The following is a 27345-nucleotide window of genomic DNA, read 5'->3' on the forward strand; positions in this document are numbered from 1 at the left end:
CCAGAATTTTGATTTGCAGATAGATCTCAGTCAATCGTGCTGTTCAGAAACAGGTGCAGGCCAAGCTTGACTTGTGAGAAACTGCACCCAGACCTTGCGGAAGCAGCAAGACAAAGTGCCCTTTGCATCGCTTGTACAGGATAAGGATTGCCTGTAGTTTGACTGCGGTGCTGGCCTTGCAAGCTCGCCAGAAGAACGCGAAAGAAGCTCGGTTGGGCAACGACTTGAGCTCAGTCAGAACTCTGCTCTTCTCGAACGACACTTGTCCAATGTCGCTGTACTGAATGACCAATGAAGCAGCCGGAATGCATCCAGCGTATGACTTTGATCTTACCCCGAAGTTGCCTGGGCCTTTGTTCTGCAAGTTAAAGGGTCGCGCAATCGATCGTCTCTCCCGCTAACAGCCGGACTGCTCACTGATGTCGGCGTCACGGTGAGATCCGCAGTGTCCTTGCAACTTGTCAGCAAAGTCCGCTTCTGGTAGAAACCTGCTCAGTCTCGCTGTGCGGAACAGATGCACACCACCGTCGTCTCGTTCCCCGAAGATCACTGAAAGCCTGCGAGAACCTCTTCAAATGACTTGTGTGACACACCCGTAGACATCGAGGTATCGTGTCACCGCTCTCCACCCACATTCGAGACATTATCACACACGCAGCTCATGTCACGAACTTTCACACAACCCAAGTATGTCAAACGTGTCACAAATCGCTTCACCTCTAGATTCTACACGACTTGCACCGCGCCTCGTCGGCTCAGAATTGCAGCAGATTCGGCTGCTCACTATCCCTGATGCTCTTGCCAAAGTCCGACGATGGCTGGAAGGGCTTGATCGCCGATCCTCCGAAGCCTGTTGGTTGGGGCTGCAGCTGCGCCGTCTGCTGCTGCTGCTGTTGACCGCCGAACGCATTGGTCGAACCGAACGCGCTGCCTCCACCAAACTGAGCAGTCCCAGTCTGCTGAGGCTGTTGACTTGTCGCACCACCGAATGCGGAATTGAACGCACTCAACGCACCACCAGAACTGCTCGCAGGAACCCCGCTCGTCGAGCTACCAAAGTTGCCGCTGTTGAACGCTCCCATGCCGGTGAAAGATTGCTGCAAAGGCGGCTGCTGCTGCTGCTGTTGCTGAGGTTGAGGGCTCGCCATGCGCGCAAATGGGTTGCCTGTCATCTGAGGCGCAATCCCACCTCCTCCTGGACTGCTAACCGCGGTACTGCCAAACTGAGGGTTGCCGGCGAGACTAGCGCCGAACGACGATTCTGGCTTGAAAGGTCGGATCGCGCTCCCGCCAAATCCGGTCGCTTGCGGCTGCAACGCTTGCTGCTGTTGCTGAGGCACCGATGAAGACGCACTCCCTCCAAACGACATGCTGCCCAGCTGCGACGACAAGTCACTAGGTTGACCCGTCGGCGTCGATACCGCACCTGGAGTGCTATTGCCGCCGAGAGCTGATCCTGCAGAGGCCTTGTTCGATGTATTTTGATTCTGGAAGGCGAATTCGGAAGCGATGCTGCCGATGAGTCCTGTCTTCTGAGGTGCGAGCAGACCCGATCCATTCGGGGTTTGCTGCTGCTGCTGCTGCTGCTGTTGATGGTTGTTTCTGCCAGTGGGATCGCTGCCATCCCACGCACTGGCGCCGAGGCCATAGTGACCGCCATTGGGCTGACCGAACGCGCTCATAGCGAGTTGATTCAGCGAAGGACCGCGAGGTGCGGGAGGTGAGGCTGGCGGAGGGGTAGAGCCAGGCGGAGGCGCGAAAGGATTGCGGGAGCCGGTCTTCTGCGGCAGAAGCGGCTTGGCTGGGCTCGCGGACTGGGATGGCCCGTTTTGACCGTTGGTCTGGGTCTGGAATGCAGAGTTGAACGACGGCAGAGCCGACGATTGCTGGTTTGCTGCTTGGCCGAAGGCATTGTTCGAGCCCCTTTGCGATGGGGGTTGGGGCTGCGAAGGAGTGGCGGTGTGCTGAGGTTGAAGACTCTGGAAAGCCTGGTCCGATTGCTGCTGCTGCTGCTGCTGTTGTTGTTGTTGTTGTTGTGGCTGCTGCTGGTTGAACATACTTGACTGACCATCAAAAGCGCCGAATGGACCACCGAACCCAGTGGGCTGCGGCATGACCGACGGCCGGAAAGGGTTGAAGCCGGTAGCTTGTGGCTGCACGAAGCCCGTCATCTGAGGTTGCATGCCGCCAAAGCCGGTCATCTGCTGCTGCATGGGCATCTGCATGCCAGTCTGCTGCTGCGCCATGAAGGGATTGTAACCGGTCATCTGCGGCTGCAGACCGCCCATGCCCATACCCATGCCCATGCCGCCGAATCCTCCGCCGCCGTTCATGCCCATCATACCGGTGGGCTGAGCCTGGAGGAAGAAGCTCTGCTCTGCTGGTACGTTGGAAAAGATGTTCTGACCGCCGTCGTTGTCGATGCTGGCGAAGAAGTCCTGGAGGTCCTGATTGGCAGTGGGAGGTTTCACCTTGCGCTCAGGCTTATCGGGTTCCTGAATGGTGATCTTCTTCTCGGAAGTGCTCTTGGGTACGGCGGCAGAGATGGTGGAAGTGGGTCGAGCGGTGGATGCGGATGGAGTCCCGTCTGCGATGCGCTTGTTCTCCTTGTACTCTTTGCGGTTCTGTTCGAAGTTGGGATCTTTGAGGTACTCTTCGAGAGCACCGGCAAGCGAGACGGGTGCATGCTTGAGCGAAGGGATGGCGAGGTTGAGGCTGTGAGAGGCCTTCTTGGCGCTGTTGAGAAAGGCAACCACATTTTCGGTTTGACGGCAGAAGCGTCGGTAGAGCTCGAGCGCACGCTCGGCGTCGGACTTGGCCATTTCGAAATAGTGCTCGAGGATGTTGATGACACCTTCGTTGATGGCGGTGTAGATGGCGAGAAGGTCTTTGAGGGTCATGCGGAATGCAGCCATGATGAGATCGTCGTTAAGATCATCGAGGAAGAAGGAGCACTGCATGAGAACGCTGGCGACTTTCTGTGTCGAAGAGACCTCGCGCAGCAGACCCTTGTCGACTGAAAGCTTGCGCAGGCGATTGCTGTTGCTAGCTCCGTTGGAATGGGCACGGGAACGGTCCGAGGAGCGAATGACATCGTGTTTGAGGTCGCGGTAGGCGCGAACGCGCTCATCGAGGTATTGTGCGTATACGGAAAGGGTCTGAGGCGCCGAGTGGCTTGACCAGCCGCCTGAAGAAACATTACGCAGACGAATGTTGCCGTTGTCGGAGGAGAGGTGACTGAGCACGTTGTCGACCTCGCCGTTCCTGATCATGGTGTGTAGAATGACAAGAGACTTGAGCACGACGTTGGCGTTTGGCTCTCGCAGCCGGTTGCCGAGCGCCCTGCAAACATCCTGGAGGGAGCCATCCGTGGCAAAGGTGGTAGCAATGATAGGGTCGATGTACTTTGGCTTGATGCCCCCCGACTTTGGCTTGGTGGCGCCTTTGACGACCTTGTCGTAGCTGTTAGAGAAACGGCAGATTGGAGCCGTGAGAGCGACAAGCAAGGGAGAAAGGGGTGTAAGTGCGCGAATCTGTTTGCAGGTGAGCGTCGGAGATTGCTGCTTACCTCGACATGATGAATGAGGGTGCCGCGGACCACGGCGTGCGTCAGCTTCGGTCCCAGCGCTTGCCGGTAGCCTCTGAAGAATGTAGAGCTTGACTGTCTAGTGGGCGTCCGAAGCGTAGGCGCCCTTTCTGGCAAGATGGGACGCGGATGGAAAGTGCGAGATGGTTCGAGCCCTCGTGCGGATGGATGTTCGGGTGCCAATGCGGAGGCGTGTGTCGATGTGGTCGTAGGAGACAGCGCGTATACGTGGCCGATGCGACGAGACTGAGTCGACGAATGCCGTACGAAGCAAGTCAGCTTGAGTGTAGGTGGGAACATAGACGAGACCGTCGAGAGGCTTAAGCCCACACGACGTTCAGTCTCGGAGTTCAGCACACAGGCAGCGTCGGCTTCCAATTCAGGCACAGCTGAAAGAGCGTGCCGAGTCGAATTTGGCTGCGAATACGAGACCTCGGAATTGCCTTTGCTCTATGAACCATGCACCATTCAGTTCACACAGGTTCACAACACCAACCGGCTCGTGTCCATCGCAACGCTCTCATCAGTTGGAATTGCAGCCAGATGCAACCAAGATGATCCAACTAGCTCGTCGTCATCCGACGCTCACTAGAAGCGTTGGAGACCGCTGTTGATTGCCGATTCGAGTAGTATAATAAGTAGAAGACGCGGTTGGAATATCTCAGCGATTTCGTCATAGCGCTTGCGGCGGTGCGGCCGCGAACAAGCCGACGAGCACATCAACAACCCTGGCCCTGCCTTGTACAGTACACACTCAAAGATTTCGGAAGGGCCTGGCCGGTCCGCATCCTGTCCGCTCACAGTCTTCTCGCTTTCGCGATACACTTGATGCTCTCGCCTTGTTGCAGCGTGTCAAGACACAGTTCATTAGTACAAATACAAGTTGCGGATCGACGTACATCATAGCGAGCTCTGCACCTTGGGCAACAGCGTCTCCTTGAGAAACTTTTCCAGCTTGGTCGCGCTCTTGGCATACGGCGACGAGGCTGGATTGTACGATCGGCAATTGTCAAAGATGAGTTGAGCATCGGCAACCAATTCATCCACATTGGCGTACTGGTTGTTCTCCAGCTTGGCCTCCATCGTCGACAGATCCATCGGATTCTTGATCACATCGTAGTAATCCGTCACCTCGTCTCCGTTGACAGGATTGACGAACGGCCATGCGCTTCCGTGTCCGTTGAGCTCCACCAGAATGTGTCGCATGACGGCAAAGTGCGGCCCTCGTTTGGGACGTCGACTCAGTTCGTCCATCTCGGGCGTCCAGCCGCTCTCCTTCAAGCCTGGCACCTCGGACGGATCCACCAAGAATGTGGCCGTCGGATCCTCTTCGCCGTGGTGCTGATCTCGCTTCGCCGCGCGTTCTGGCTTGGCCACGGTTCCATCTGGATTCTCGATCAGTCCCTTGAGCTTGATCAATCGATCGCGGTCGTGCATCACCTGCAGGCCTTTGTGCACCACGTGCGACCGGCTGATGCTCCGAATCTTGGCAAGTACCGCCTCCTTCTGCGCTGCGAGCATGTCTTGCACCTCGAGATATTTGACGCGTGGTACCATGCTGCACTGCATCAGCGTGCCGCCCTCGTAATCCTTGATGTATCCGACCCAAATGGAACGATCCAGCGTGATCTCCTTGGTGAAACCCTGCTTCTTGAAGTAGCCAATCGCGTAGTTGTCGGCATACGTGAGAAAGTGCATGACGGGCGATGAGGCCTTGACGTGATCCTTGACGTGGTTCATGAGGTGCGAGCCGTACCCTTTCACCTGCTCTGTGCTGGTGATGGCACAGAAGACAATCTCGGCGAAAGTACGCTGCTTGAACGGTCGATACGTGATGCCTCCCACCACCTGCAATCCGCGCTTGACGATGGCTACGCTCTGATGGTTGCGGTCGAAGACGAGACGCGAGATGTATTCTCTAGGCATCTTGGGCAGCTGACGTTGAAAGATGTTCTTGAGTCCCGTGAGCAAGATCATCGACTCGTGGTCATCGTCGTTGGTCACCACTCTGAACTGGATGAGGCCCGTACGCTCCTCGATCACCGCTGGACGCTCCTTCTTGGGCGCGACACCTTCTTCGACGGCAGAGGCGGCGCTCTTGGGCGCAGGCTGCATCTCTTCTTCCAGATCTACGGCATCTTCCGCTTTGACTTTCGTCTCACCTGATTCGACCGAGCTGGTCGAGACGACAGCACCTTGAGCGTCATTTGTTGCAGCCTCTGCTGCTCCATCCTCTGCATTGGCGCCGTCTCCTGTTGCCTCGGCCGCTTCCGCACCGGTGAGATCTGCGGATTCATCGCTGAGATCCGTCGACATGCTCGCATCGACGGTGCTTTCCTTTGCTAGGTCGGACGATGCGAACTTTCTCCGTTTGGGGTCGTGCCGTCCATTGGTTGCGCCCGGCTCCGTGGACTGATGTCGTGAGGCTGGGTTGGAATGCACGACCGTCATTTCTGGGCTCGAGAGCCGACTCGAGGTGGCCACTGATGCTTCTCTGTCGCGAGACCGAGACCGAGATCGCGAATTGTCTCTGAGCTTGCGCTTGCGATTGAGACTTTGCAGTAGCGGAGTGGACGAATGCGGACCGGATCCGTTGAGTAGCGCCTGCGCTGATGGATGAGGACTCGGTGTGGCGTCCGGCACTGTGCTGAGTTGCGAGACGGGACTGGACGCCTCGACGAGGCCGTCGGCACCTACAGGCCTCATCTGCTTGCGTAGCGAGTCGATGTCGGCGTCCGTGTACTCAAAATCGAGCAGCTTTCCCTTGTCCTCCAAGAGCTCGTCCAATCGCACGGCGACTTTGCCTCTGCGCGTGGCTTCCTCGTCGTCCGCGTCGCTCAGAGCAGCGTGCTCTTCGATGGTGCGACCACAACCTTCGCATGTGATCGAATCCCATTGCTTCCTGAGCTTGGTATCGTCTACATTTCGCGATTCGTGTCTGGAGCTGCGTGAGACGGGCTCCTCTGCGACGTCCTCGTACTCGGAGACCCTGAAGCCCGAACAGGAATTGCTATCTGAATCGGCATCGCTGGACGAAGAGGGCGTATGTCGTGCGATCTTGATGAGACGCTGGAATGGGGACAGCCTGTGCAGTGTTCTTGCGCCTGATGGATAAGACAGAGGCATCGCGAATGACTTGGTAGCGGTGGGGCACCACTAGGGCAGCGTCAGGTGCGGAACGAGGGCCATGCAGATCAAGGGAACATTGCGCGAGTCGAGTCAATGGTGGTTGCAATGAAGCGCACGCAGAACGTCTGTTGCTCGATGTGCGGTGGCTCCTTCTTGAGGATGGTGGGTGATGATGGTGTAGGGAAGAACGAGCGCGACCAAGTGTTGATCTCTGCTTGAGCTGGCGAGTCGCGTTGACCGTTGAGCGTTCAGCCCGATTCCCGAAATTTTGATCGCGATATGCGGAAATGGCACTGCCTGACATGCTTCGACCCTTCCCTTCTTGGGAACACCATCTTCTACTCCAGCGACACGTTGCAATATTTTGCTGTGATCCTCCATTCGGCTAGCAGCAATCGAAGCCCGAGAATCCGACGTCTCAGACCAAGATGTATTGCATGCGGTGGTGGATCCCGCTATTTCTCCTGCCGTTCCCCAAGACATCGCCGCTGTTTTTGGTTCTGTTCCTGTTTTCGTTCGCGCTACACTCGCAACCTTGCATGTACTGCGCTCTGATTCTCACCGGGCTTTTGGCAACATCGTCTAACTGGTATGGACAAAGCTCGAACATGGACCCGCTCATGTTGGCCAACACATCTACGCCGGCATCCACATCCCCATCCGACACGTCGACAACTCGCTCAAGCTACGGCTGGCTCGAACTGGGCTTATCTGGAGGCAGAGGCTTCTTCAGTCCGCTCTCAAGACCTTCAACCGATGCTGACACTGCTGACAGTGCAGCGCATACGAACACTGCCAAAACCGAGCCGGACTTCTACCGGCTCTCTATACCTTGGTCAGAGTCGCAAGTGCAGATTCCGAAACGCTTCTTCGTGGGAGTCGGCAAACATCGAGGGCTTGGGGTGTGGATCGACTTGGGAAGTAGCAAGGAAGACTTTCAACCATCACCAACAGCTGCACAAGCGTCCTCAAGCCCGTCGTCGTCCGCCACAAACATGCACGTATAGCTCTAGCCACATGTGTCTCTCCTTTGTCCAGCAGTTACAACGTGTTCATGTCATCCACACAGTATACCCTCGTCACCATCAACTTCGAGCTCGGTCTTTTGCCTGCTTCATCCTTGTCTGATTTCTGCCCTCGCTGGAGTCTAGAAGTACGCGCTTCGTAAGAGCTGCTGTGATAAGGCAAACTACCGTCGAATTTGTTCTTCGTGTTAAGCCACCACCACAAGGTTGAATGCACGGCAACAAGAAGTTCGGGATGATTGCCGACGCGGTCCACCACGGCGGTCGCGTAGACTGCTCTGCTGTTGTGGAATGAGTTTTTGCTCGTTCACCTGAACGGAATGAAATTTGTCGCCGCTGACAGATGCAATTCACAGTTCGGCAGCGTCGAGTTCTCGCATCAGAAGAGCGAGGACGACGAGTCGTCGGACAATTCACCGAAACCCTCTCTGCTCGACTCTGCCGCTGTGGAATCTCTCTCGCGTCGTGACAGAGGGCGTGAGCGTGCGAGCGAGAACTTTATCCGCTTGACTGACGTCTGACAAAAGTTACTTTGCGAAGACGAAGGCTATCTGACACTTTGTATCTTTCACCTTGCCTCCTTCCGAGTTCAGTCAAGCCGCATCGTATCGTTTCGAGGACCCACGTTAGCCCACCCGTCGAATCCTGTTCGCATCTCCGACCACCTCTTGAACACGCCAAGTTGCGTCCCTGGTCCTGCGCTGCTGTATCGCCACAGCGCAGTCACTCGTCAGACACTATCGGCTTGCACAACGCACATGCTGAATGGGAACCACAGCGACGATTCCATCGAGCCCGCCACTCCTCCCAAGAACCGTTCGGTAGGAGCTCCGCCACCACGCATACTGTGCCTCGACTCTAGCCCCGTGATCAACTCGCCGGCTCGCACGATCTATCCCTCGACCATGCCCGATCACACCTTTCGTTCTGCCATGGGCTCCGGCAGTGCTTCTTCTATGAGTCGCACCACCTTTACCTCTCAGCCCAAGCAGCACGCAAACTGCAACTCCCACGCCAGCTCGAGCAAGAGCAACGGCTCCACGTTTGGTTCCAGCCTCGATCAATACAGATTCGGTGCCAACAATAACAAGCGGCATACAAGCGGATCCGACAAGAGCTCCGATCTCAGCGAGCCAGAGTCATCTGCCGGGGAGGAACGCAAGCCAAAGAAGCGACGCCTTGTGCGTGGCGGCGCAACCCGCTCTCAGTCACGCGATCCGTCCGAGGAGCCAGCCAGCAAACCTCTCAAACAGCAGTCGAATAGTCGGCCAGCTAAGCATGAACTGGATGACGATGACGACAGTGTACAAGAGATCCCTCCACCTCCCGCGCGGCAACCTTCCACCACGTCGATGGCCCCGTCTCGCCCTGCAACCACCCCCTCCACAAGCAACGGCCTTCCTGCACCACTCTCTGACGAAGAGCTCAGAGAAAAGGCGCGTACGATCATTAAGGAACGGCCTCTGCTCGAGCCCAAGCGCGTCATTGCAGCTTTGCGCCAGACTCGGGGTGACATCCCGAGAGCTGTACACTTGCTCACAAACAGACCGAGCGTAGTCACCACAAAGACCGTCAGCCTCAAGCCCACCAGCAACGGCATTCAGCGATCCAGCCCCGCCACCCTCGCAAGCCGACCAGCACAGAACGGTGTCAAGCAGTCCATTTCGAGCAATCCAAGCTCTAGAGCCTCGACGCCTTCCATGTCGCGTGCGCCTTCGCAGTCGACAGCATCGCAGCCAGTCCCCGTCAAGAAAACTCCACGCGAGACCGTCGAGATCAGCTCGGACGACGACGATTCCGACGGTCAAGACCGCGAAGAGAAGGAGGAACGTGCCGCCGTCAAGTGGTTCAACACGGCCGATGCCAGCGCGCTCATGGACACCACCAATTGCAACGCCCAGCAGGCCGAGACCATCATCGCACTGCGTCCGTTCGACGACGCCGAAGACATCGAGGAGAAACTCGGAAGCAAGTCAGCCAAGGGTGTCACTCCGAGGCTCTTCCATCAATGCAAAGATCTCATGGCCGGCTATTACGAGGTGGACGAGGTGCTGGCTAGATGCGAGAAGATCGGTCGCGAGCTCAGCGACGCCATGGCTTCGTGGATGCCCGATGCCAGTCAAACGGCGTCCAGGCTCGCCTCGCCCGCCCTCGCCGCTTCCTCGGTCAATGCTTCGGTCGCAGGCTCGCGTGAGGGAACGCCTTCCAGCACGCTCAACCTTTCGTTTATCAAGAAAGGCGGTTCCTCCAACGACAAATTCTACCTCGAAGAGCAACCTAAGCTGCTAGCAGAGGGCGTCAAGCTCAAGGACTACCAGCTGGTCGGCGTCAATTGGCTCCACCTCCTCTACCGCAAAAAGACAAGTTGCATCCTCGCCGACGAGATGGGTCTCGGCAAGACCGCACAGGTCATCGCCTTCTTCGCTCAGCTCAAAGACATGGGCATTCGCGGTCCGCATCTCGTCGTCGCGCCCAGCTCGGTGCTCGAGAACTGGGATCGCGAGTTTCGCTTCTTTGCACCCTCCATCAACGTCCGCAAGTACTACGGCAGCCAGAAGGACCGCGTCGAGCTTCGCGAGGAGCTCGCTGAGGATCCCGACCTCGAGGTCATCCTCACCACCTACGAGATGGCAGCGGGAGCACCGCAGGATCACAGCTTCCTGCGCAAGTTTGGACGTCGTGGCTGCGGTCGCAACGAATGCAAGCCGGGCTGCGACGAACAGGGATGTCGAACAGGTGGATTCGAAGTGTGCGTCTTCGACGAAGGTCACATGCTCAAGAACCGCAAGTCGCAAAAGTACGAGAAGCTGCTCAAGCTCAAAACGCGCTGGCGTCTGCTCCTCACGGGCACGCCGCTGCAGAACAACCTGCAAGAGTTGGTGTCGCTGCTCAACTTTATCATGCCCGAATACTTTTCCGACGCCGAAGAGGCGCTCGCCGCCATCTTCAAGGTGAAAGCGGGTGGTCAGCAGAATCAGCTCTCGAAGCAACGTGTCGATCGGGCCAAGAAGATGATGCATCCGTTTGTGCTTCGACGTCTCAAGGATAAGGTGCTGACTGACCTCACTACGAAGACGACGCGCGTCGAGTACTGCGATATGACGCCGGTGCAGCGCAAGATCTACGCCGAGGCTGTGGCCAAGACCAAACGCGTGGCTGCTGCCGAAGCTGAAGCTCAGGTTGCGACGACACGCAAAAAGGCGGCAGCGACGAGCTCGAACAAGGAGAGTGGACACGTGCTCATGGAGCTGCGCAAAGCGGCTAACCATCCTCTCTTGTCGCGAAGACTGTTCGACGAGGCCAAGATCGACGCCATGGCAAGAGACCTTATGAAGGAACCCGACTACGCCGACTACAACTTCGAACACGTCAAGGAAGATCTTCGCATCAACACGGACGCACAGCTCTCCTTTTCCGCACAAACCTACCCTGCCACCCGCAAGCATGTCCTTCCCGCAGCCGAATGGATGAAGTCCGGCAAGGTGCAGGCACTGCAACGACTCATCCCCGAGATCCAAGCCAAGGGCGATCGCATCCTCATCTTCAGCCAATTCACCATGGTGCTCGACATCCTCTGCGTCTGTCTCGAGCACATGGGTGTCAAGTACGTCGGCTTTACAGGATCAACGCAGGTGGAAGATCGACAGGTGTTGGTGGATCAGTTCACCAACGATCCTTCCATCACGGTGTTTCTGCTCTCGACCAAAGCGGGTGGGTTGGGAATCAATCTGATCGCCGCCAACTGGGTGATCCTGTTCGATCAAGACTTCAACCCGCACAACGACAAGCAGGCCGCAGACCGGTCGTACCGTATGGGTCAGACGAAACCCGTCACCGTGGTCAAATTGCTCAGTCGCGGAACCATCGATGAAGACATCCATGCGTTGGGAGAACGTAAGTTGGAGTTGGCAGATCGTGTCTCCGGAGAGGACGATACAGAATCGGACGAGGCGGAGCAGAAGAAGGTCGCTCAAACGTTGTTGTCGAGGCTGCGTGACGCTGCTTCTCCCAGCATCCACGAGATCAGCGACGACGATGAAGATGAGTCAAAGTAGGAGCAAAACTCACTGCCATCCCCAGGGCTCGAGTATCTCGCTGTAGTTGTAGTCTGAATCTCACGGTGATCCTTGATCCTAGACTGTGCATGCTAGACAACTCGTTCCTAACCGTCAATCACACAGGTCCTCAACCTCGTTCGACGCACATGAAACAGTGTTTTTCTCTCACGAAAGATGCTGGATACGAGCTTGATTGGGTGCATGCACATATGTATGTCATTCACGAAGCAGACAGACTTCTACTTGCGCTGACCGTAGGCCTTTGTGGCGTACTGTCCTTTCTCCACGATGATGTTGGCAGGTGTTTGAGGCTTGCCGTTGAAGTAGTTGTCGAGGATCTCCTTGACACCGTTGGCGTATCGGATCTGAGCATCGATGGAGGTACCAGAAATGTGAGGAGTCATTGCATTGCCGCCGACGCCGTGCTGATAGGGGATACCCCCGGAGTGACTCGCGGCCATGGTGTAGAAGGGATGGTCCTTAGGAGGCGGCTGCTGGTCGGTGACGTCGCCACCGTAGCCACGAAGGTGGCCACTGGCGAGAGCGGCCTTGACGTCCTTGGCGTTGACGATGGCACCGCGGGCAGTGTTGACGATCCAGGCACCTTTCTTCATCCAGCTGATCTTCTCGGCGTCGATGAGACCCTTGGTACCTTCGTAGAGGGGGCAGTTGATGGTGAGCACATCGAGTTCGGAGAGGAACTCCTTGAGGTCCTCGACGCGGACTGCGCCGGTCTCCTTCTCGAGGAAGTCGTTGCGCTGGTAGTCGTAATAGGTGAGCTTGGCGCAGTCGAAGGGCTTCAATCGCTGCAGGACACGGGTTCCGATACGACCAGAGCCGAGTGTACCGACGACCTTGCCCTCCAAGTCGTACGACTCACGGGCGACCTCGGCGACGTTCCAGTCACCCTCGAGGTACTGACGGTTGGCAGGGACGAAGTTGCGGACGAGGACGAGGATGGTCATGACGACGTGCTCAGCGACCGAGACGACGTTGGAGCCGGTCACCTCGTACACAGAGATGTTCTTCTTGTTAGCGACATCGAGGTCGACGTGGTCGGAGCCGACACCGGCGGTGATACAGCACTTGAGGTTCTTGGCCGACTCGAGCACCTCGGCGGTGAGGTAGGCAGGGTGGAAGGGAGTGGTGATGACAATCTCGGCGTCCTTGACGTGCTGGCGGAATTCCGAGTCGGGCGAGTCCTTGTCGGCAGTGACGATGAACTCGTGACCTTGCTGCTTGAGCCAGTCAGCAATGCCGAGCTTGTTCTCGACGGTGCCGAGCAGACGGGGCTGCGCGTCACCGTACTTGCCGGCGGTGTAGAGGACTGCGACGATCTGAGAGGATGAGAGAGGAGCGCGTGTGTCAGTATGAGCCCGAAGCGCAAGACAGAAAGGCGGCTTTGTTGTGACATAGCTGCGAACTCACCTTGACCATGTTGGGCTTTGTGGTAGAGAAGAAACGGGGGCTGGTTGATGCGAAACGAGGGATGGTTGAACGGAGGAGGGCAGCTCGGGCAAACATGGCGTTCTAATATAAGTGAACGGCGGCTGAGATTGGGTAGCGAGAGAAGACAAGGCATTGGAAATGAGCGTCAGTAAATGTGCTCGAGCCAAAGGAGCCAACGAAGCCCGCTAGGCCAGAAGCAAGATCTGTAAGGCGTGACACAGCTTCCGTGGCAAAGAGCCACGGCGGTATGTCGCGCATGGCGGCCATGCTCAGTCATGGCCTGTGCATTGCGCGAAACTCAAAATATCGCAGAGGCCGAAACAAGAAGTGTGACGAGGTCTAAGAGACTAAATCGACCTCCAACGGCAAGCGAGCGCCAGTCATCCCACATCTCTCGATTGCGGGGAAGCCGACAACCGTGCAGATCGCAGAGACTGACAGCTGCAGCTGCAGGTGACTGTATCGTGTAGACAAAAAAGCGGCGCCAGGCGGGAAAAATCGCAGCAAGCGAGGTGGAGGGGAAACCGAAGAAAAGAAAATTGCCCGGTGCACGGAGACTGGCCGAGGCGGGATATCAGTCTACATCGTAATTTCGGACGGGGCGTCCGATGCCCGAAACCAATGTGTGCGTGACATCTTCTCTTTTCGAGAGCGTAGAAGCCTGGAAAGACAGATTCCGCGATTCAACGAAGCTCGGGTTCGCCGAGATGGATTCTCGAGTGACATATCGACGCATCGTCGGGAATGCCGTTAGGTCCAAAGGGCAGAGAGTGCAATGAAGAGCAGAAAGCGGGGAAATGACAGAGGCATCGTAGCCAGGCTACCCTGGCTCTCTACCACCTCTCTTGTCTCTACCGCCAGGTCACCGACCCCACGGCCTAAGCATTCGCCGTCGACACGTCCATTCTTAGAACCGGAGCTGTTGAGGTGAGGGGCATCGATGTGACCCGAGCAACAGTAGCTGTATTTCTCTCGTGACACAGGCGGGTCGGGCTTTGCCACGATGACTCTCGCGCGCGGATCCAGCCCTCGGACACGCTGACGCTCGACGTTTTCTGTTGGCGACGAAGCAGAGTACCGCAAGAAGCATGCTTCCACACCGCTGTTCGGGGCACTTCGGGCGAATGCCCGCGTGCATGTTCGACGAATGTACCGTAGTCGCTGCTGCCTGTCCTACTCCGTGTTATCCCTGGCCTCCAGTGTTTGCGGACGAATCAAGCTTCGAGGAGAACAGCAGCTCGGTCACTTACCTTTGAAAAGAAGCGTTGGAAATGCGGTAGCTGCTAGAGGGTCCTCGGAGGCTGGGGTGAAGACAACGAGACGATACGGGGAGGATGGTGTTCAAAGATTGGGTTCTTTTTGGTATTGCAATCCCCTTCATATATAGCGAAATCTATATAGCAAGAACACTTGGTAGCTTGGGCCATCCTTTACGAACAACGTCAGGCTCTCCGGAGCGTAAGAGGGAAGCAGCGAGAGCGATTGTTCGAATGTGGTACAGCGATCGCCGCGCGAGTTGACGTCCTCTACGATCGGCATAGCTGCGCTTGCCGACGGCTCGCAGGAACAAGTATGTACTGTGTCTGCCACGCTGTGTCGTCAATGGCTTGGCGGTTTCTTAATTGCGCACGGTCACGCACATTTGGTCGACCTGCAGGCATGACTACGCTGATTGCGACTTCCCGACTCGCCAATTCGAAGCATGTCCTTCGAATCGCTTTGCCGGAAGACAGTCATCATCGCATGTCATTGATAAGGCTCAGTCACACAGCAACGAGGCTCGACAAACAGTCAGCAGGCAGGTGGACGCCAGACTCCATACGCCTTTTATCGCCGACCATCTGCAGGGACCAAGTCAAAAATTGCTGCTGTTATTTTGTGCACATAATGTCAGACCGCTGGTCATTCATCGCCGATCAGCACGTGACAACTGACGATCAGGGAACAGATCGGCGTCATTGCCTCATCGTGCATTGCCGCTCGCAAATTTAGCGGGCCGACTAGATGCGGGGTCCAAGTTCGCTGGGCACAGCCTCGATGGCGGCTCACGGTGAAAGCACGCTCACGCGAGCTTCGCTTTTCCATGTGAGGTGATTCTCGAAGCTTTCGATCGTTTGCGACTCTCCTTCATCTTCTGGCGACAAGAGGCTTCTTTTCGATCACAATCAATACCAACTCCATCATGACGACGACGACCAGCAAGCCAGTTCCATCCGTCATTCGCCCGGGCAAGACACCAGAAGGTCCACCTGGCTGGGAAGAACGCAGAGTCGAAAAGCAGGTGCAGGCAGAACAAGCACAGGAGAAGCGCAATCATCGTCGCGAGAACTCGACCGGCATGGCAGGTATCAAGGAGAAGGTCCACAAGATCGGCGAAAAGATGCATCTCGTAGAGCCAAAGGATCCCAGTCAGAGGAGTGCTGCGCAGCTACAGGTAAGTCGGATCAGCTTGAACAAACCATGCTGTAACGAAACATTGACAATGAAACTTGCGTTCTCGTGCCATTTCGCTCAACAGGACGCTTCGACGATGCCGGAACAAGCGCCAATCGAGCAGTAGTCAGACAGATTCCGCTCAATTCGATGATGACAATGGACAGTCTTTCGGTCTGTATTTGTACCCGACCCCGTTAATCGCAGAACTGTCAAACACGGTATCGCAGACATCGAGAATGCTCTTCCAGGCGGCAATGTCGTGAGCATCGGGACAAGATATTACAACTGATATGCATATGGGGGATGTGCTTACTGCCGGAAAATGGCGTCGGATGTGATAGCTACATCGCGGATTTGCTCGACGTCATGCACTCTCAGGATATCAGCACCAGCGGCGATGGCAGCCGTGCAAGCCGCAGCGGTAGCGTACACGCGTTCCTTGGGGTCCTGCTTGCCTGTAAGGTGGCCCAGGAACTTTTTACGCGATACGCCAATCAAAGTTGGGAACGAGACCAGCGAGCAGCACGGTCGGGTGATCGAATCCGGACCGGCTTGGGCGGCAGAAGGTGTGGGCGACGTTGATTCGAACACGGACCGATCCAGAGCTGGAGTCGCTGTACCCGAATAGGCGACGCCTCTGCCCTTGGTTGACTTGGTCACCGATTCCGCTAGCGTGAGCCTCGACAGATCGCGCAAAAGCGCGAGGTTGCCGGCGCTATCTTTGGCAAAGCCGATGCCGGGATCGAGGACAATGTTCCAACGTCGAACGCCTGCTCTGAGCGCACGATCGAGACGCACTTCGAGTTCGGCACGTACACCGGCGACGACGTCGCCGCCTTCGTACGTGGCGAGCCCGTTCATCGTCTTGCTGTCTCCGCGCATATGCATCAGGATGTAGGGACACTTCCACTTCTTTGCCACTTCGAGGATTGCTGGGTCGCGCTCGCCTCCCGAAACGTCGTTGATCGCGTCGGCGCCTGCTGAGAGCGCCGCTTCTGCTACCGATGCGCGGAAAGTGTCGACCGATACAGGTGTGCTTATTCCTGCTTCTCGGATGGCGTTGATGACCGACACCACACGCCTCGCTTCCTCAGTTGCGTCTACTTCTGCCGCATTAGGAGCTGTGCTCATTCCTCCAACATCGATCATGTCGGCGCCCTGATCTGCCATCGCCTTGGCCGATCGCGCTGCGTCAACAGCCACGAGGTTGTCGCCGCCATCCGAGAACGAATCCGGAGTAGCGTTGATGATGCCCATGATGAAGGTCTTGGAACCCCAGGTCCACGTCTTTGTGTCTACGCTAGGGTTGCCGATTCGTGTGCTGGGCGACGGAATGGGCAACACCTTTCGGATGCCGCTGGGCTCGTAGTCGGGGGACTTCTGAAGCATGATGAGAAGCTGCGACATGGTACGGGAGTAGGTCGGATGTTCAAAGTCTGGCAGGATGTCTTTGAGCGGCTCGAGTACGAATTCTCGTTCCTTGATGCCCGGATGAGGGACGACGAGCCGTGGTGCATCGTCGATCTCAAGCTTGTCGTAGATTAGGATGTCGAGGTCAACGGAACGCGGCCCCTTGTCTGGGACGCCTGTCTTGTCTCGACCGAGTCGGACTTCGATGGATTGTGTGAGAGCGAGCAGGTCATGCGGACTAAGCTTGGTCGCTATGCGGCAGGCGGCGTTGAGGAACTTGGGCTGATCCACGACGTACATGGGTGCGGTCTCGTAGAGGAAACTTGTGTCGACAAGAAGGCAGTCCTTGGCTTCGCTGAGGGCCTGCACAGCAGCCTCGATGTTGGCCGCCCGGTCGCCGACGTTGGAGCCGAGGGCGATGGCCGCGACATGCCAGCCTTGCTCGAGGGCAGTCACCGGGTTTGTCGTGCTAGGTGACGGATGCGAGGCTGACGACGCGTTGGGTGACGAGACAGCGGGGGTGGAAACAGCGGCAACGACGGATGACGAGGTGGCAGCGCGGAGCTGCTGGCCTTCTCGAGCAGCTTCCTGCTCGAAGAACTCGTGCGTGCGCTCCACCTCGACACCGGCGCTGCTGGCAAACATGATGGCACTCGGCTTGTCGACGCTCACGCGGACCTTTTCGACCTTATTTTGAACGACGGCGACCCTTGCTATCGATGTTGCGAGACTCTCGACGGTCTTGTAGGAGCTCGCTGCCACATACTCGGAGATACTGCGTACGATCGTGCGGTAGTTGTGCTGTTTGTTGACCACATCGACGAACCCAGTCTTGGCCCGAGAGAGTCCCGAGTAGACAACCAAGTTGAGCTTGACGTTCTGTTTGTCCTCTCGTTCCCACGGGTTGACACCGACGATGGTGTTGATGATGAGGTCTCGCACGATGACTTTGTCGTCCAGAGCGTGTTTAGAGGAAGGCGAAAGTCTGAGCTCGTCTATTCGCTGGACCGGGTCGATTCCGGCCGGGATGGGGTGGGCATCGCCGAGCATGTAGTCGGCAGAGGTGCGGACGATCTGGACACCGGCTGAAGCGGCATGAAGGAGGGAGCGAGGCTTTTCGACGTTGAGCGTGACTTTGGGAGCGTGGAGCACAAAGAGGCACACCTTTGCAAGCCCTTCTGCGAGCGCCTCGAGGCTGCGATAACGATGATTTGCGCAATGCGCTTCGAGCTGCTTGACCAGAACGCCGTAGTGGATGCTGTAAGGCAAGTGATCCGACTGGCCCGCTTTGGAAACATCAGTGTGAACGCGAGCATCGATAGTGACCGGCTGAGCTTGGACGCGCTCCCAGTTGTCGACGCCTACGATCATGCGTACCTCGAGCCTTTTGACAGCGATGATGTCCGGAAGGTCCATGGGCGCTTGTGAAGAGCTCATCGTGGCGACGTTGCGCTTGTTCGGATGCGTCCGAAGTCACCGTTGATTCGTTGGTATCGGCGTCCAGGTGGGTCTACTGGCAATGCCGACAGGAAGGCCGCCCGTGATTCGGATCTGCCGACGGAGAACAGGGTACGAAGGATGGGGGTTGCGCCTAATCAGACTTGCATACCATCATTGCTGTGTATACGAGCTGTCCTTTCTGCACTTTAGCCTGCGTCTTCCAATGATGTTTGATAAGTTCAGTCCACACTCGATACTCGATTCTTCTGAAAGACAGCTTTGTTTCGGCTTCTTCCGTGACCGTGCACAGCTGGCCGAGGTGACTCCAGCGCTTTCATGCTTGGAATTTTTGATCTTTTTTTGTGACCCTCTTTTCTACGCTGAGTTTTTTGAGTGTCTTGTTTTGTGTCCGTCATGAAGTGGCCTTTTGAACTGAGCCTGCGTGAGGGTGAGTGTCGGAAATCAAGGGTCTGGGCTAATTTGCGAGAAAACGTCACAACAGCTGGGCTCTTATTATTTTTTTGTGAGGGATTTTGCGGCGACTGAGCACCTTGCACCTGCATGCTTGCTCGTGGCATGACAGTGCTTCGAGCATGCGCACCCTTCACGTTCTCTCCGCTGTGACGGCATCAAGGATCATCCTGACTATCCTTACGCCGCTGTCAGGCTCTGTCACAGACACACGCACACACCCGTGGGAGCACATCGCCTAGGCAACTACGCTTCAGATCGCGTCGAAACGCTCAGCTGCGACCCTACCGCATTCATCCGCAGCTCGTGCTCGCCTTAGCAGCTCTTTCCTTCAAAGAGGCTTCCTCTGGACGATATGAAGAAGGTTGCTCGTCGGTCGCTCCTTTCGCTAGTCGTCGAGCTTTTGCCTCGCTGATGCTGTCGTAGCATTAACGCTAGTCTACTCTCCACAAAGGCGCCCGCTGCCGCCGCCTCAACGCCGTGGCCAGCCTTGCAGCCATGCCGTTCCAGCACTCCCATGGCACTGCTGCCTCGACGCAGCTTCTGTCGGCCTCGACCAGCGAGCTCAGCAAGTCCGGCTTTTCTGCGTTTCCTCCTGCCATCGCGAGCAAGTCGGCGCTGGCCGACCCGTCTTCCAAGTCGCACTCCGACCAGCGAGCTTCATCCACAGCCCCTGCTCGCAAACAGCACCACGTTTCGTTCAAGGAAGATTCTGAGCCATCCGCAAAGAACGCAAAGCAGAGCGGCCGCAATCAACGCGTTTCTCATTCGAGCTCTCGTCCAGACACAAGCGATCTCAGGGACAGAGCATCCGAGCATGGCAGCTCTCGCCATACTGCTTCGCGAGCTTCCTCTCGTCAAAGCCGTCGCGACGCAAGCGAACCCGAATCGTCCAAATCCGTGGCCAGCGAGGGTGCACCGAGCACCTCTTCTCGTCAGCGAAGGTCTCGCCACCGCTCCGACAAACGCCCAGAACGGTCGCACACTCCTGCTTCTGACCACGCAGCCAAGTCGAACACGGAAGATGCGGGTCCTTCAAATCCCCGCCGAGCGCCTTCTTCCAGATCAGAGACGTCCACCTCCCCACACAAAAGAGACGCCAGGACGAAAGACGGGAGCAGCTCTGGAAAGCGCAGCCGACAGCCTTCGACACAGGGAGTACTCCCCGACCTCCGTGGGCCGGAAGCATCCAGATCCGAAGCGGGCTCACGCTCCCATCATTCGCACTCCAGCCGCCGGGACCGGTTTGCCCTCGCTCACGACGCTCGAAGTATGCCTGGAGAATCTTCGACCAGTCGATCCAGCCGTCAGCTGTTCGATCCGAGACGCGACGATCCTGTCAAGTTCGCATCGCAGCAGAGAGGCCACGGCGATGCTCGTCCAAATCCCGGTGCTCCCTCCCCTCAGCTCAACCAAGGACCCTCCTTTCAGCCCCAAATTTTAATGCGGAAGGAGCCCTCCAGCACCTCGAGCGGCAGTCATCTCGGTCGTAGTCCCGTCATCCGACCGTCTGTGTCCAATATGGCTCTGCGAACAGACCTGTCTGATCCCAAGGCGCTCCAAGCCCACATCGCTGAAATCAAGAAAGTGTACCGATCGCTGTCATCCATGGAAGCTAATCTTCAAGAATTGCATCAGGCCGAGTTGGACAAAGCGCGACAAGGCATGGCCGACTACACCCCACCAGATACGCAGGATGCCTCCTACTGGATCGCCATGATCAGCAAGCATCGTCAGCTAGCAGAGTTGCACTCCTCCTTTTTGGAAATGTCTTGCCGGCCAGAGCTACCACGTGAACTTCAGCAGCTGGCCGAGGTTCGAAACATACCATCACGCTTGTGGCAAACGGCATTCCATCTCATGCTCGAGAGCCTCCGCGCCAGCCTCTCTTCGGACCACCACCTGCAAACCAAACAGCGCAGGAGCGAGCTTCTCGATCATCTCACCGAATTCATTTACTATGCCTACTCCTTCTACTCGGCCTTGCAGGAATCGGAGCAGTACAAAAGCATGCGTAGGGCATGGATCGAGAGTCTCGGCGATCTCTCGCGCTATCGCATGGCCGTGGCGGGATTGGCGTCCACCATGGCTCTCGACGACGGAGAAGAAAATGTTCGCAACCCGAGCGACAGCACCACGTTACCTGTCGACGCACGTATCGACGACGACGATAGTGACTCGGAAGGGCAAGCAGACGATTCCGTGGATCCCAGCCTAGCAAATGATTCGGAACACCACGCCCGCCATCGGCTACAGCATCACGTCGAGGAAAGCGCAGAACCTCGCAGACGCTACAACGCCGACGCTCGAGTGGACGCTGCACCGGCGAACGAATTCGACAAAGCTAGCATTGGTTCTGCAGCTCTTGGAGATTGGGAGTGGACCGAGAAGGAAACCTGGCGTCAGACCGCTAAAGGCTGGTATGCTATGGGCATCACAGAGACTCCCAACATCGGAAGACTTCATCACCATCTCGGTGTTCTCAGCCGCGGCGATAATGATCTCAGGGCTCTCTACCATCTTACCAAGAGTCTCATTGCCGCCAAGCCCTTCGCGTCGGCTAGAGACAGCATCCTCACGCTTTTCAACCAGGAGCGACAGGCTCGTCGCGTGCGGCGAGACAGCTCGATCGAGGAACTCTTCCTCCACCTTCACGGCATCCTTATCACTCGCGTACAGCTCGACGATTTTGACCCCGTGTTTGATCGCCTGATGGCAAAGCTGACCAGGCTGCTGGAGCAGCAGGGCCCGGCGGGATTACCACAATCTGTATGGACCATGATGGGCGCCGTCAACATCGCGGGTCTCTATCAGTATGGAGCCGATGACTCGGTTCTAGCGGATCTGCTTTTGCAACAGTCCAACCAATCGGGGGCGCGGCAGAACAAGACGCATCGATCCAGGGTCAACGCACCGACGGCGATACTAGTGAGCTCGAACTTGGCAAAGACGGACGACAACTTCCTCAGCGAACTGCCAAGAGACGCCGAGTGGGACGATCCCAGTGACGATGAGTCAGAGGCCGGCGAAGATATTCAGATGATCTCCTTGGAGGCAAAGGGCGGCACTGATGATCAGGATGCAGCTGAGGAGCTGCCTCATGTTCTGGAGCGTGCTGCTGTGCTCTGTTTCGGCATGCAATCGCTCACCTTTGACCTTTCGAGCGCCGACGCCGCCTTTCGATCCAATCCCTACAACACGACGCTCAGCACATTCCTGGTCTCCCTCTGCCAATCCAAGAAGGCGTTCAGAATGCTGGAGCGCTTCATTCCTTGGCACTATTGGCTGAAGCACATCGAGGCGTCGATCTCTCTGACCGAGCGCAACTGGCCTAAATGCCTTTCGAGTTCGTACATCACAGCGCAGCTGCTGCTTCCCGAGGACTTTTGCCTGCGTGGCATCCTCGGCTTATCGCGTCACCTATATGATCGAAACCTTTGGCGGAACGCAGTCAATGATGGTGCCATTGCAGCACCACAGGGCTTCGACAACGAGGTAGAGGTGCTTGATGCCGACGATGCTGAGCTGTACACGCGGACAGAGTCGGCATGGCGCATCGCAGCTTCTCGCAGAAAAGACGGCGGCGATGCACCGACGTCGCTGGACACGGTTCGGGGATACCGTCTTGCTTTTGTTGCTCGAAAGCTGGCCAAGGCAGCTCGCGGATTCGATCTGGACACCAAGTCTTCGACGTTGTCTCTGTCCAAGATGCTGCTTGCTCGACTGACGAGGCGCAAGTTGGAGGAGGAACAGCTTGAGCTCGAGCGTCGTATCCGGGAGCTTCAGTTGGTTGACTCTGTTATGAGCGCTGCTACGGCACGCACAGAAGATCAAGGTGTTGATTCCGAGGACGATGACGATTTCGACAGTGACTGGGACTCGGACTCTGACATTCGTCGAGGCAACGTCGTACCAGCATCTACACACGAGATTCTCGCAAAGTCTGACGCTGAAGGTCTCACCGAGGAGATCAAAGCTCTGCATGCTCGTAGGTGCTATCTCCAAGACGTGCTTAAGAGCGTCGGTCAGAAGCTCTCGGGTCAACGCCCAGGTCAATCCAAACAGACCAAGGGAAGCGAAGCAGTAGAGGGCCAGAAGAACGCCGTTGCTCAGGCAAATGCAAGCGACGATGCTGTACCGGGCTACACTGTCCTTGTTGTCGACACCAACATCATCGTAACGCCGGGTCAGGTCATTGCGCAGCTGATCGAATCGCGACGTTGGACCGTCATCGTTCCGCTGGCCGTCATCACAGAACTCGACGGCTTGCGTCGCAACGACAACGAGCTCGGGAAGGAAGCCGAACGTGCCATCCAGTTCTTGGAGTCGCGCATCAAGAGTCACGCCAAATACGTCAAGGTGCAGACGAGTCGAGGTAATTATCTGAGCGATCTTTCGTGTCGATGCGAGGATATTGACTTCACCTGGCAGGGCACGGGAGGTGCACATACAACAGCAGCAGTGACGCCGGACGGATCGCCTAGGTTGGATGCTGCCGGTGCGGGCGACACAAAGTCGGTTGCAGCCAGGAATGTCGACGAGGTCATCCTGCGAATCCTAGCATGGCAGAAGGAGAATTTTGTCGACCGTCGCAATCTGTTGCAGACCAACAGCGGTGAAAGTGGGGAGATCTTGCCAGCATCAACGCAGAAGAGCGTGCTGCTGACGCTGGATCGGAATCTCCGTATCAAGGCCAAGAGTCGTGGGTTGCCCAGCTTGGACGCGAAGGGCGCGGCTCGTCTTGTTGATCTTGCTGCGTCGACCTGACGATTGTAAGTTGTGGAATGCGAATGCGACAATATGGTCTTCCCAATCGATTTCAGAGCAGGCGATATCTCGTGTGCTGATGCGGAAACACGCCTGTGCACGTTTGGACTGGAATGCATCAGCGTCTCGCTCGACTGACGAGACAAGTGCACATGTGGGGCGAGTTGCATCGCAAGGGCGGAGCGAACCTTCGCTCGAACGCGGTTTCGTCAGCGTCCGGGACCAGAGCTTATTAACTCGGAGCAGATTAACTAGCGGGTAGGTCTGTCACGCAAACTGGCTACGCACTCGAGCCATGTTGCACTCGAAACTCAAGTGACGCAGTCGATTCAAGTCGCTCTCGCTATTCAAGTCACGTACTCAAGCCGCTCACTTTGCTCCGGAGCGGACGGTATCGTTCGAGACAATGGCATTCTCGAACCCGAGATGGTTGCGAGGCGTTCAAAACTCGCCGTCCGCTCGACTTGACGGAAACGCTCGCGGCGAAGCCCATGTTTGCTGACCCAACTCGCTGAATCTTCGAGCCATGCGTGTCACGCGCAGCTCCACCTTCGTAATAATATCGCACGAAGATGCGATCCACCCATGCTGCGAACAACCATATCCACTTTGTCTCAACAGATGTTCACGAAAGCACTGCCTCGTTCTGAGAATGGCGTTATCGAAATACGAAGTGATTCATTCGTCGTGAGATGGCTTGTGAGACGATTCTGGTGGCAAACGTGCGAGGTGATTTGAGAGAAGCGCAATGACGATGCGATGATGTACAGATGCGAGAAGATTGACTAGGAACGAGGCTTCTCCTTTTTGCCGGCAAATAGGGCTTTGAGTCCAACGCCGGACACCTTGACGACCTTGAAACGAACACCGGGGATATCACCCTTGGCCTTACCGGCACGACCGAAACCGGAGATGAGAACCTCGTCGTTCTCGTCGACGAAGTTGAGGCAACCGTCGTTGGGCACGAAAGCGGCGACCTTCTTGCCGTTCTTGATGAGCTGGACACGGACACACTTTCGGATAGCCGAGTTAGGCTGCTTGGCCTCGACACCGATCTTCTCGAGAACGATGCCCTTGGCCTGGGACGAACCTCCAGTGGGCGAGGTCTTGTAGAAGTTGCCGAGAGCGCGCTTCTTGAACTGAGCGTCGGCCTATTGTCGTCGAATCGATGAGTCGCGAATGAGAGCGATGCGGGTGGAGCGCAGAAGGTCAGCATACAGGTGCCATCGTCGTATTCAAGGTTGAGCAGATACATACCCATCGGTTGTCTCGGCGGGTCGAGACCTGCTTACGAGCTGTGTTGAGACCACGAGGCTTAGCCATCTTGAAGAACTGCAGAGATGAGCGGAGGGAAGCCGTCTGCAGGGGAAGATATCGGTGGTGTTGTGAAGATTACGTCCGTCGGGATGTACTGAACCTGCGTCGGTGTACAATCGGAGCGTGCTGATCGATCCACACCGCCCCGCCCCCTCGCGCGCTCGGCTCCGTGTGTGACACGGATAAAATGGGAAATCGAATGTGGGCAGCACGGCGCGATGCAAAAACGAATTTTGAAGCCAGCGTGAGAAGATTTGTTTTTCTCGGTCACGTGCACCTTGCTCAGCCAACAAGAGAACAGGGTCACTTAGAAGTTTCGCTACTCCACTTCTACGTTCTCGTCGCCATCATCCTCCATCAAGATCTCCCGTCCATCATAATGCCCAAGATCTACAAGGTGTGTATCAAGCGCCGACACAAGCAGCAGCCGGCGTCATCGACACTCGCACACGCATCCAGCACTTCAGTCATTGCAAACGCAGATCGACAGCGTCGTAATGCTGCTATCTCGAGCATGTCGTCTCCGAGTCACATCGCGCTGACATTATGTGTCTCTCTAATCATCGTCTACAGCCAGGAAAGGTCGCCGTCGTCCTTAGCGGCCGTCACGCCGGTAAGAAGGTTAGTATTTTTTTAGCACCGACATACGAGCATTTCATGATCAGTTTTCGAGTCCGGCCACGAAGCATTCGGCATCAGCAGCGCACAGCAGAAAGCAGGAGGGAGACGAGTTCCAAGCAGGAGGAAAATGGGTTCTAAGCAGGAGGGAGACGGGTTCCAAGCAGGAGGGAGAGGGTTCCAAGCAGGAGGGAGTCGACACGAACTCGAACGGCAATTGGCACGCGGATACGTAAAGTTGGATGGGGGGCGATGTCCATGTGTTGCTGCGACTCGGAGGCTGTTCCTGTCCGTTTGCTCATGGCGTCCATTTCGCTCATCTTCCGCCGCACTGTTGACTGACTTTTATCCGCATCACCCAACACCGATCGCCACCAACCCAACAGGTTGTCGTCATCAAGCAGTTCGATGACGGCTCCAAGGACAAGTCGTTCCCCTACATTGTCGCTGCCGGCATTGAGCGATACCCGTCCAAGGTCACCAAGCGTATGGGTGCTAAGAAGATCGCAAAGCGATCCAAGGTCAAGCCTTTCGTCAAGGTCATCTCGTACAACCACCTTATGCCCACCCGGTACGCACTCGAGCTCGAGGGTCTCAAGGGAGCCGTCACCCAGGACACTTTCAAGGAGCCTTCGCAACGCGAGGACGCCAAGAAGCAGATTAAGCAGATTTTCGAGGAGAAGTACACCTCGGGCAAGAACAAGTGGTTCTTCACCCCTCTCCGCTTCTAAACGCATCGTCCCCTCAAAAGTGTTTCGCATTCTCTCGATTCTCCGTCTTTTCTCTACGTAACACGATCACATCCGCAATCGACTTTGTGTGTGCCGGCCGACGCACGCTAGGGCAGACCACAGGCGTGTCATAGCTTGACGCGCACCTGACTTACATGTCTGTGTGTCACATCCTCCTGCCCTGCGAAAAAAAAACCCGACTCAACCTGAGCCCTGCACACTGCAACCGTGTAAAACCCAAGGACCATCGATCACTCGCATCGACGCTCAGTGTCAGTGCTCAAAGCTCAGTGTTTCCTCCCACGTATCAGTCCAGTTTCATTGAGGTGTTGAGCTCACGCGTGAGCTTCAGAAAGTGTGAAAAGCAAGCATGTAGTGTTTGGCGCTGCATTTTGTCTTATGAGGATCGTTCAAGAAGGTCGTGGCCTCGGATGGGATCAATCGTAAATTCGCTTTCTTGAAGGGTTTCGCTTGACCCGCAGCTCCAAGCTCGGCTGAATCAACTGCCAATGACGCTCACCCAGAACGCATAGCTGTGCGTCGGAGGCGCATACCGCGGACTTCGATGTGATCCTTTCCAAGTGGATTGCATTCTCGATTCGGCTTCCCTCTACCCTCCGCATGATACAATTTTCGGCATCTTTCCCTGCACAGCATTCCACGTTCTCCACACACCCCATTTTCAGGGATCTGACCTCCGTGATTTTGGGAGATAGAAATTTACCCAAATGTTACGTCTAAATACGTTGTTCGCGAGAGAGAAGTGTCAAAACTCAGCTTGGCTCAGGGATTTTCGGCTAAGAACAACAACAGGCTCAGTGGAGCTGTGACGCGTCCGACCGAAGCTGTGCTGGAGTTCAACACTCGCAACCAACGCTTTGACTCAACCTGCTGCCGGATTTCTTGTT

General features: G+C 56.5%; 10 protein-coding genes across 10 annotated transcripts; 5 read left to right on the plus strand and 5 right to left on the minus strand.

The window, feature by feature from the left end:
• Window positions 1-755: 755 nt before the first annotated feature.
• Window positions 756-3576, minus strand: PHSY_000510 (epsin-1; the record flags this gene model as incomplete). Its single annotated transcript, XM_012331147.1, has 2 exons — window positions 756-3462; window positions 3569-3576. The coding sequence occupies 2 exons, from the start codon at window positions 3574-3576 to the stop codon at window positions 756-758; spliced, it is 2715 nt and encodes a 904-aa protein (XP_012186537.1).
• Window positions 3577-4486: 910 nt separating this feature from the next.
• PHSY_000511 (transcription factor) lies at window positions 4487-6712 on the minus strand (the record flags this gene model as incomplete). Its single annotated transcript, XM_012331148.1, has 1 exon — window positions 4487-6712. One exon carries the CDS (start codon window positions 6710-6712, stop codon window positions 4487-4489), a length of 2226 nt encoding a protein of 741 aa, XP_012186538.1.
• A 542-nt stretch (window positions 6713-7254) lies between these two features.
• On the plus strand, window positions 7255-7722 carry PHSY_000512 (ubiquitin fusion degradation protein; the record flags this gene model as incomplete). Its single annotated transcript, XM_012331149.1, has 1 exon — window positions 7255-7722. One exon carries the CDS (start codon window positions 7255-7257, stop codon window positions 7720-7722), a length of 468 nt encoding a protein of 155 aa, XP_012186539.1.
• A 338-nt stretch (window positions 7723-8060) lies between these two features.
• PHSY_000513 (DNA-dependent ATPase) lies at window positions 8061-11795 on the plus strand (the record flags this gene model as incomplete). Its single annotated transcript, XM_012331150.1, has 2 exons — window positions 8061-8255; window positions 8334-11795. The coding sequence occupies 2 exons, from the start codon at window positions 8061-8063 to the stop codon at window positions 11793-11795; spliced, it is 3657 nt and encodes a 1218-aa protein (XP_012186540.1).
• A 242-nt stretch (window positions 11796-12037) lies between these two features.
• On the minus strand, window positions 12038-13322 carry PHSY_000514 (formate dehydrogenase; the record flags this gene model as incomplete). Its single annotated transcript, XM_012331151.1, has 2 exons — window positions 12038-13135; window positions 13227-13322. The coding sequence occupies 2 exons, from the start codon at window positions 13320-13322 to the stop codon at window positions 12038-12040; spliced, it is 1194 nt and encodes a 397-aa protein (XP_012186541.1).
• Window positions 13323-15429: 2107 nt separating this feature from the next.
• PHSY_000515 (fungal specific transcription factor domain protein) lies at window positions 15430-15807 on the plus strand (the record flags this gene model as incomplete). Its single annotated transcript, XM_012331152.1, has 2 exons — window positions 15430-15681; window positions 15766-15807. The coding sequence occupies 2 exons, from the start codon at window positions 15430-15432 to the stop codon at window positions 15805-15807; spliced, it is 294 nt and encodes a 97-aa protein (XP_012186542.1).
• Window positions 15808-15992: 185 nt separating this feature from the next.
• On the minus strand, window positions 15993-18509 carry PHSY_000516 (hypothetical protein; the record flags this gene model as incomplete). The annotated part of the gene is made up of 1 exon (XM_012331153.1): window positions 15993-18509. One exon carries the CDS (start codon window positions 18507-18509, stop codon window positions 15993-15995), a length of 2517 nt encoding a protein of 838 aa, XP_012186543.1.
• A 45-nt stretch (window positions 18510-18554) lies between these two features.
• PHSY_000517 (hypothetical protein) lies at window positions 18555-23771 on the plus strand (the record flags this gene model as incomplete). Its single annotated transcript, XM_012331154.1, has 2 exons — window positions 18555-18597; window positions 19459-23771. The coding sequence occupies 2 exons, from the start codon at window positions 18555-18557 to the stop codon at window positions 23769-23771; spliced, it is 4356 nt and encodes a 1451-aa protein (XP_012186544.1).
• Window positions 23772-24556: 785 nt separating this feature from the next.
• On the minus strand, window positions 24557-25094 carry PHSY_000518 (40S ribosomal protein S23; the record flags this gene model as incomplete). Its single annotated transcript, XM_012331155.1, has 2 exons — window positions 24557-24922; window positions 25029-25094. 2 exons carry the CDS (start codon window positions 25092-25094, stop codon window positions 24557-24559), a joined length of 432 nt encoding a protein of 143 aa, XP_012186545.1.
• A 373-nt stretch (window positions 25095-25467) lies between these two features.
• Window positions 25468-26437, plus strand: PHSY_000519 (hypothetical protein; the record flags this gene model as incomplete). The annotated part of the gene is made up of 2 exons (XM_012331156.1): window positions 25468-25701; window positions 26093-26437. The coding sequence occupies 2 exons, from the start codon at window positions 25468-25470 to the stop codon at window positions 26435-26437; spliced, it is 579 nt and encodes a 192-aa protein (XP_012186546.1).
• Between the last annotated feature and the right edge of the window lie 908 nt (window positions 26438-27345).

This window comes from Pseudozyma hubeiensis (assembly GCF_000403515.1).
Source record: "Pseudozyma hubeiensis SY62 DNA, scaffold: PHS8, whole genome shotgun sequence".
Lineage (NCBI taxonomy): Eukaryota > Fungi > Basidiomycota > Ustilaginomycetes > Ustilaginales > Ustilaginaceae > Pseudozyma > Pseudozyma hubeiensis.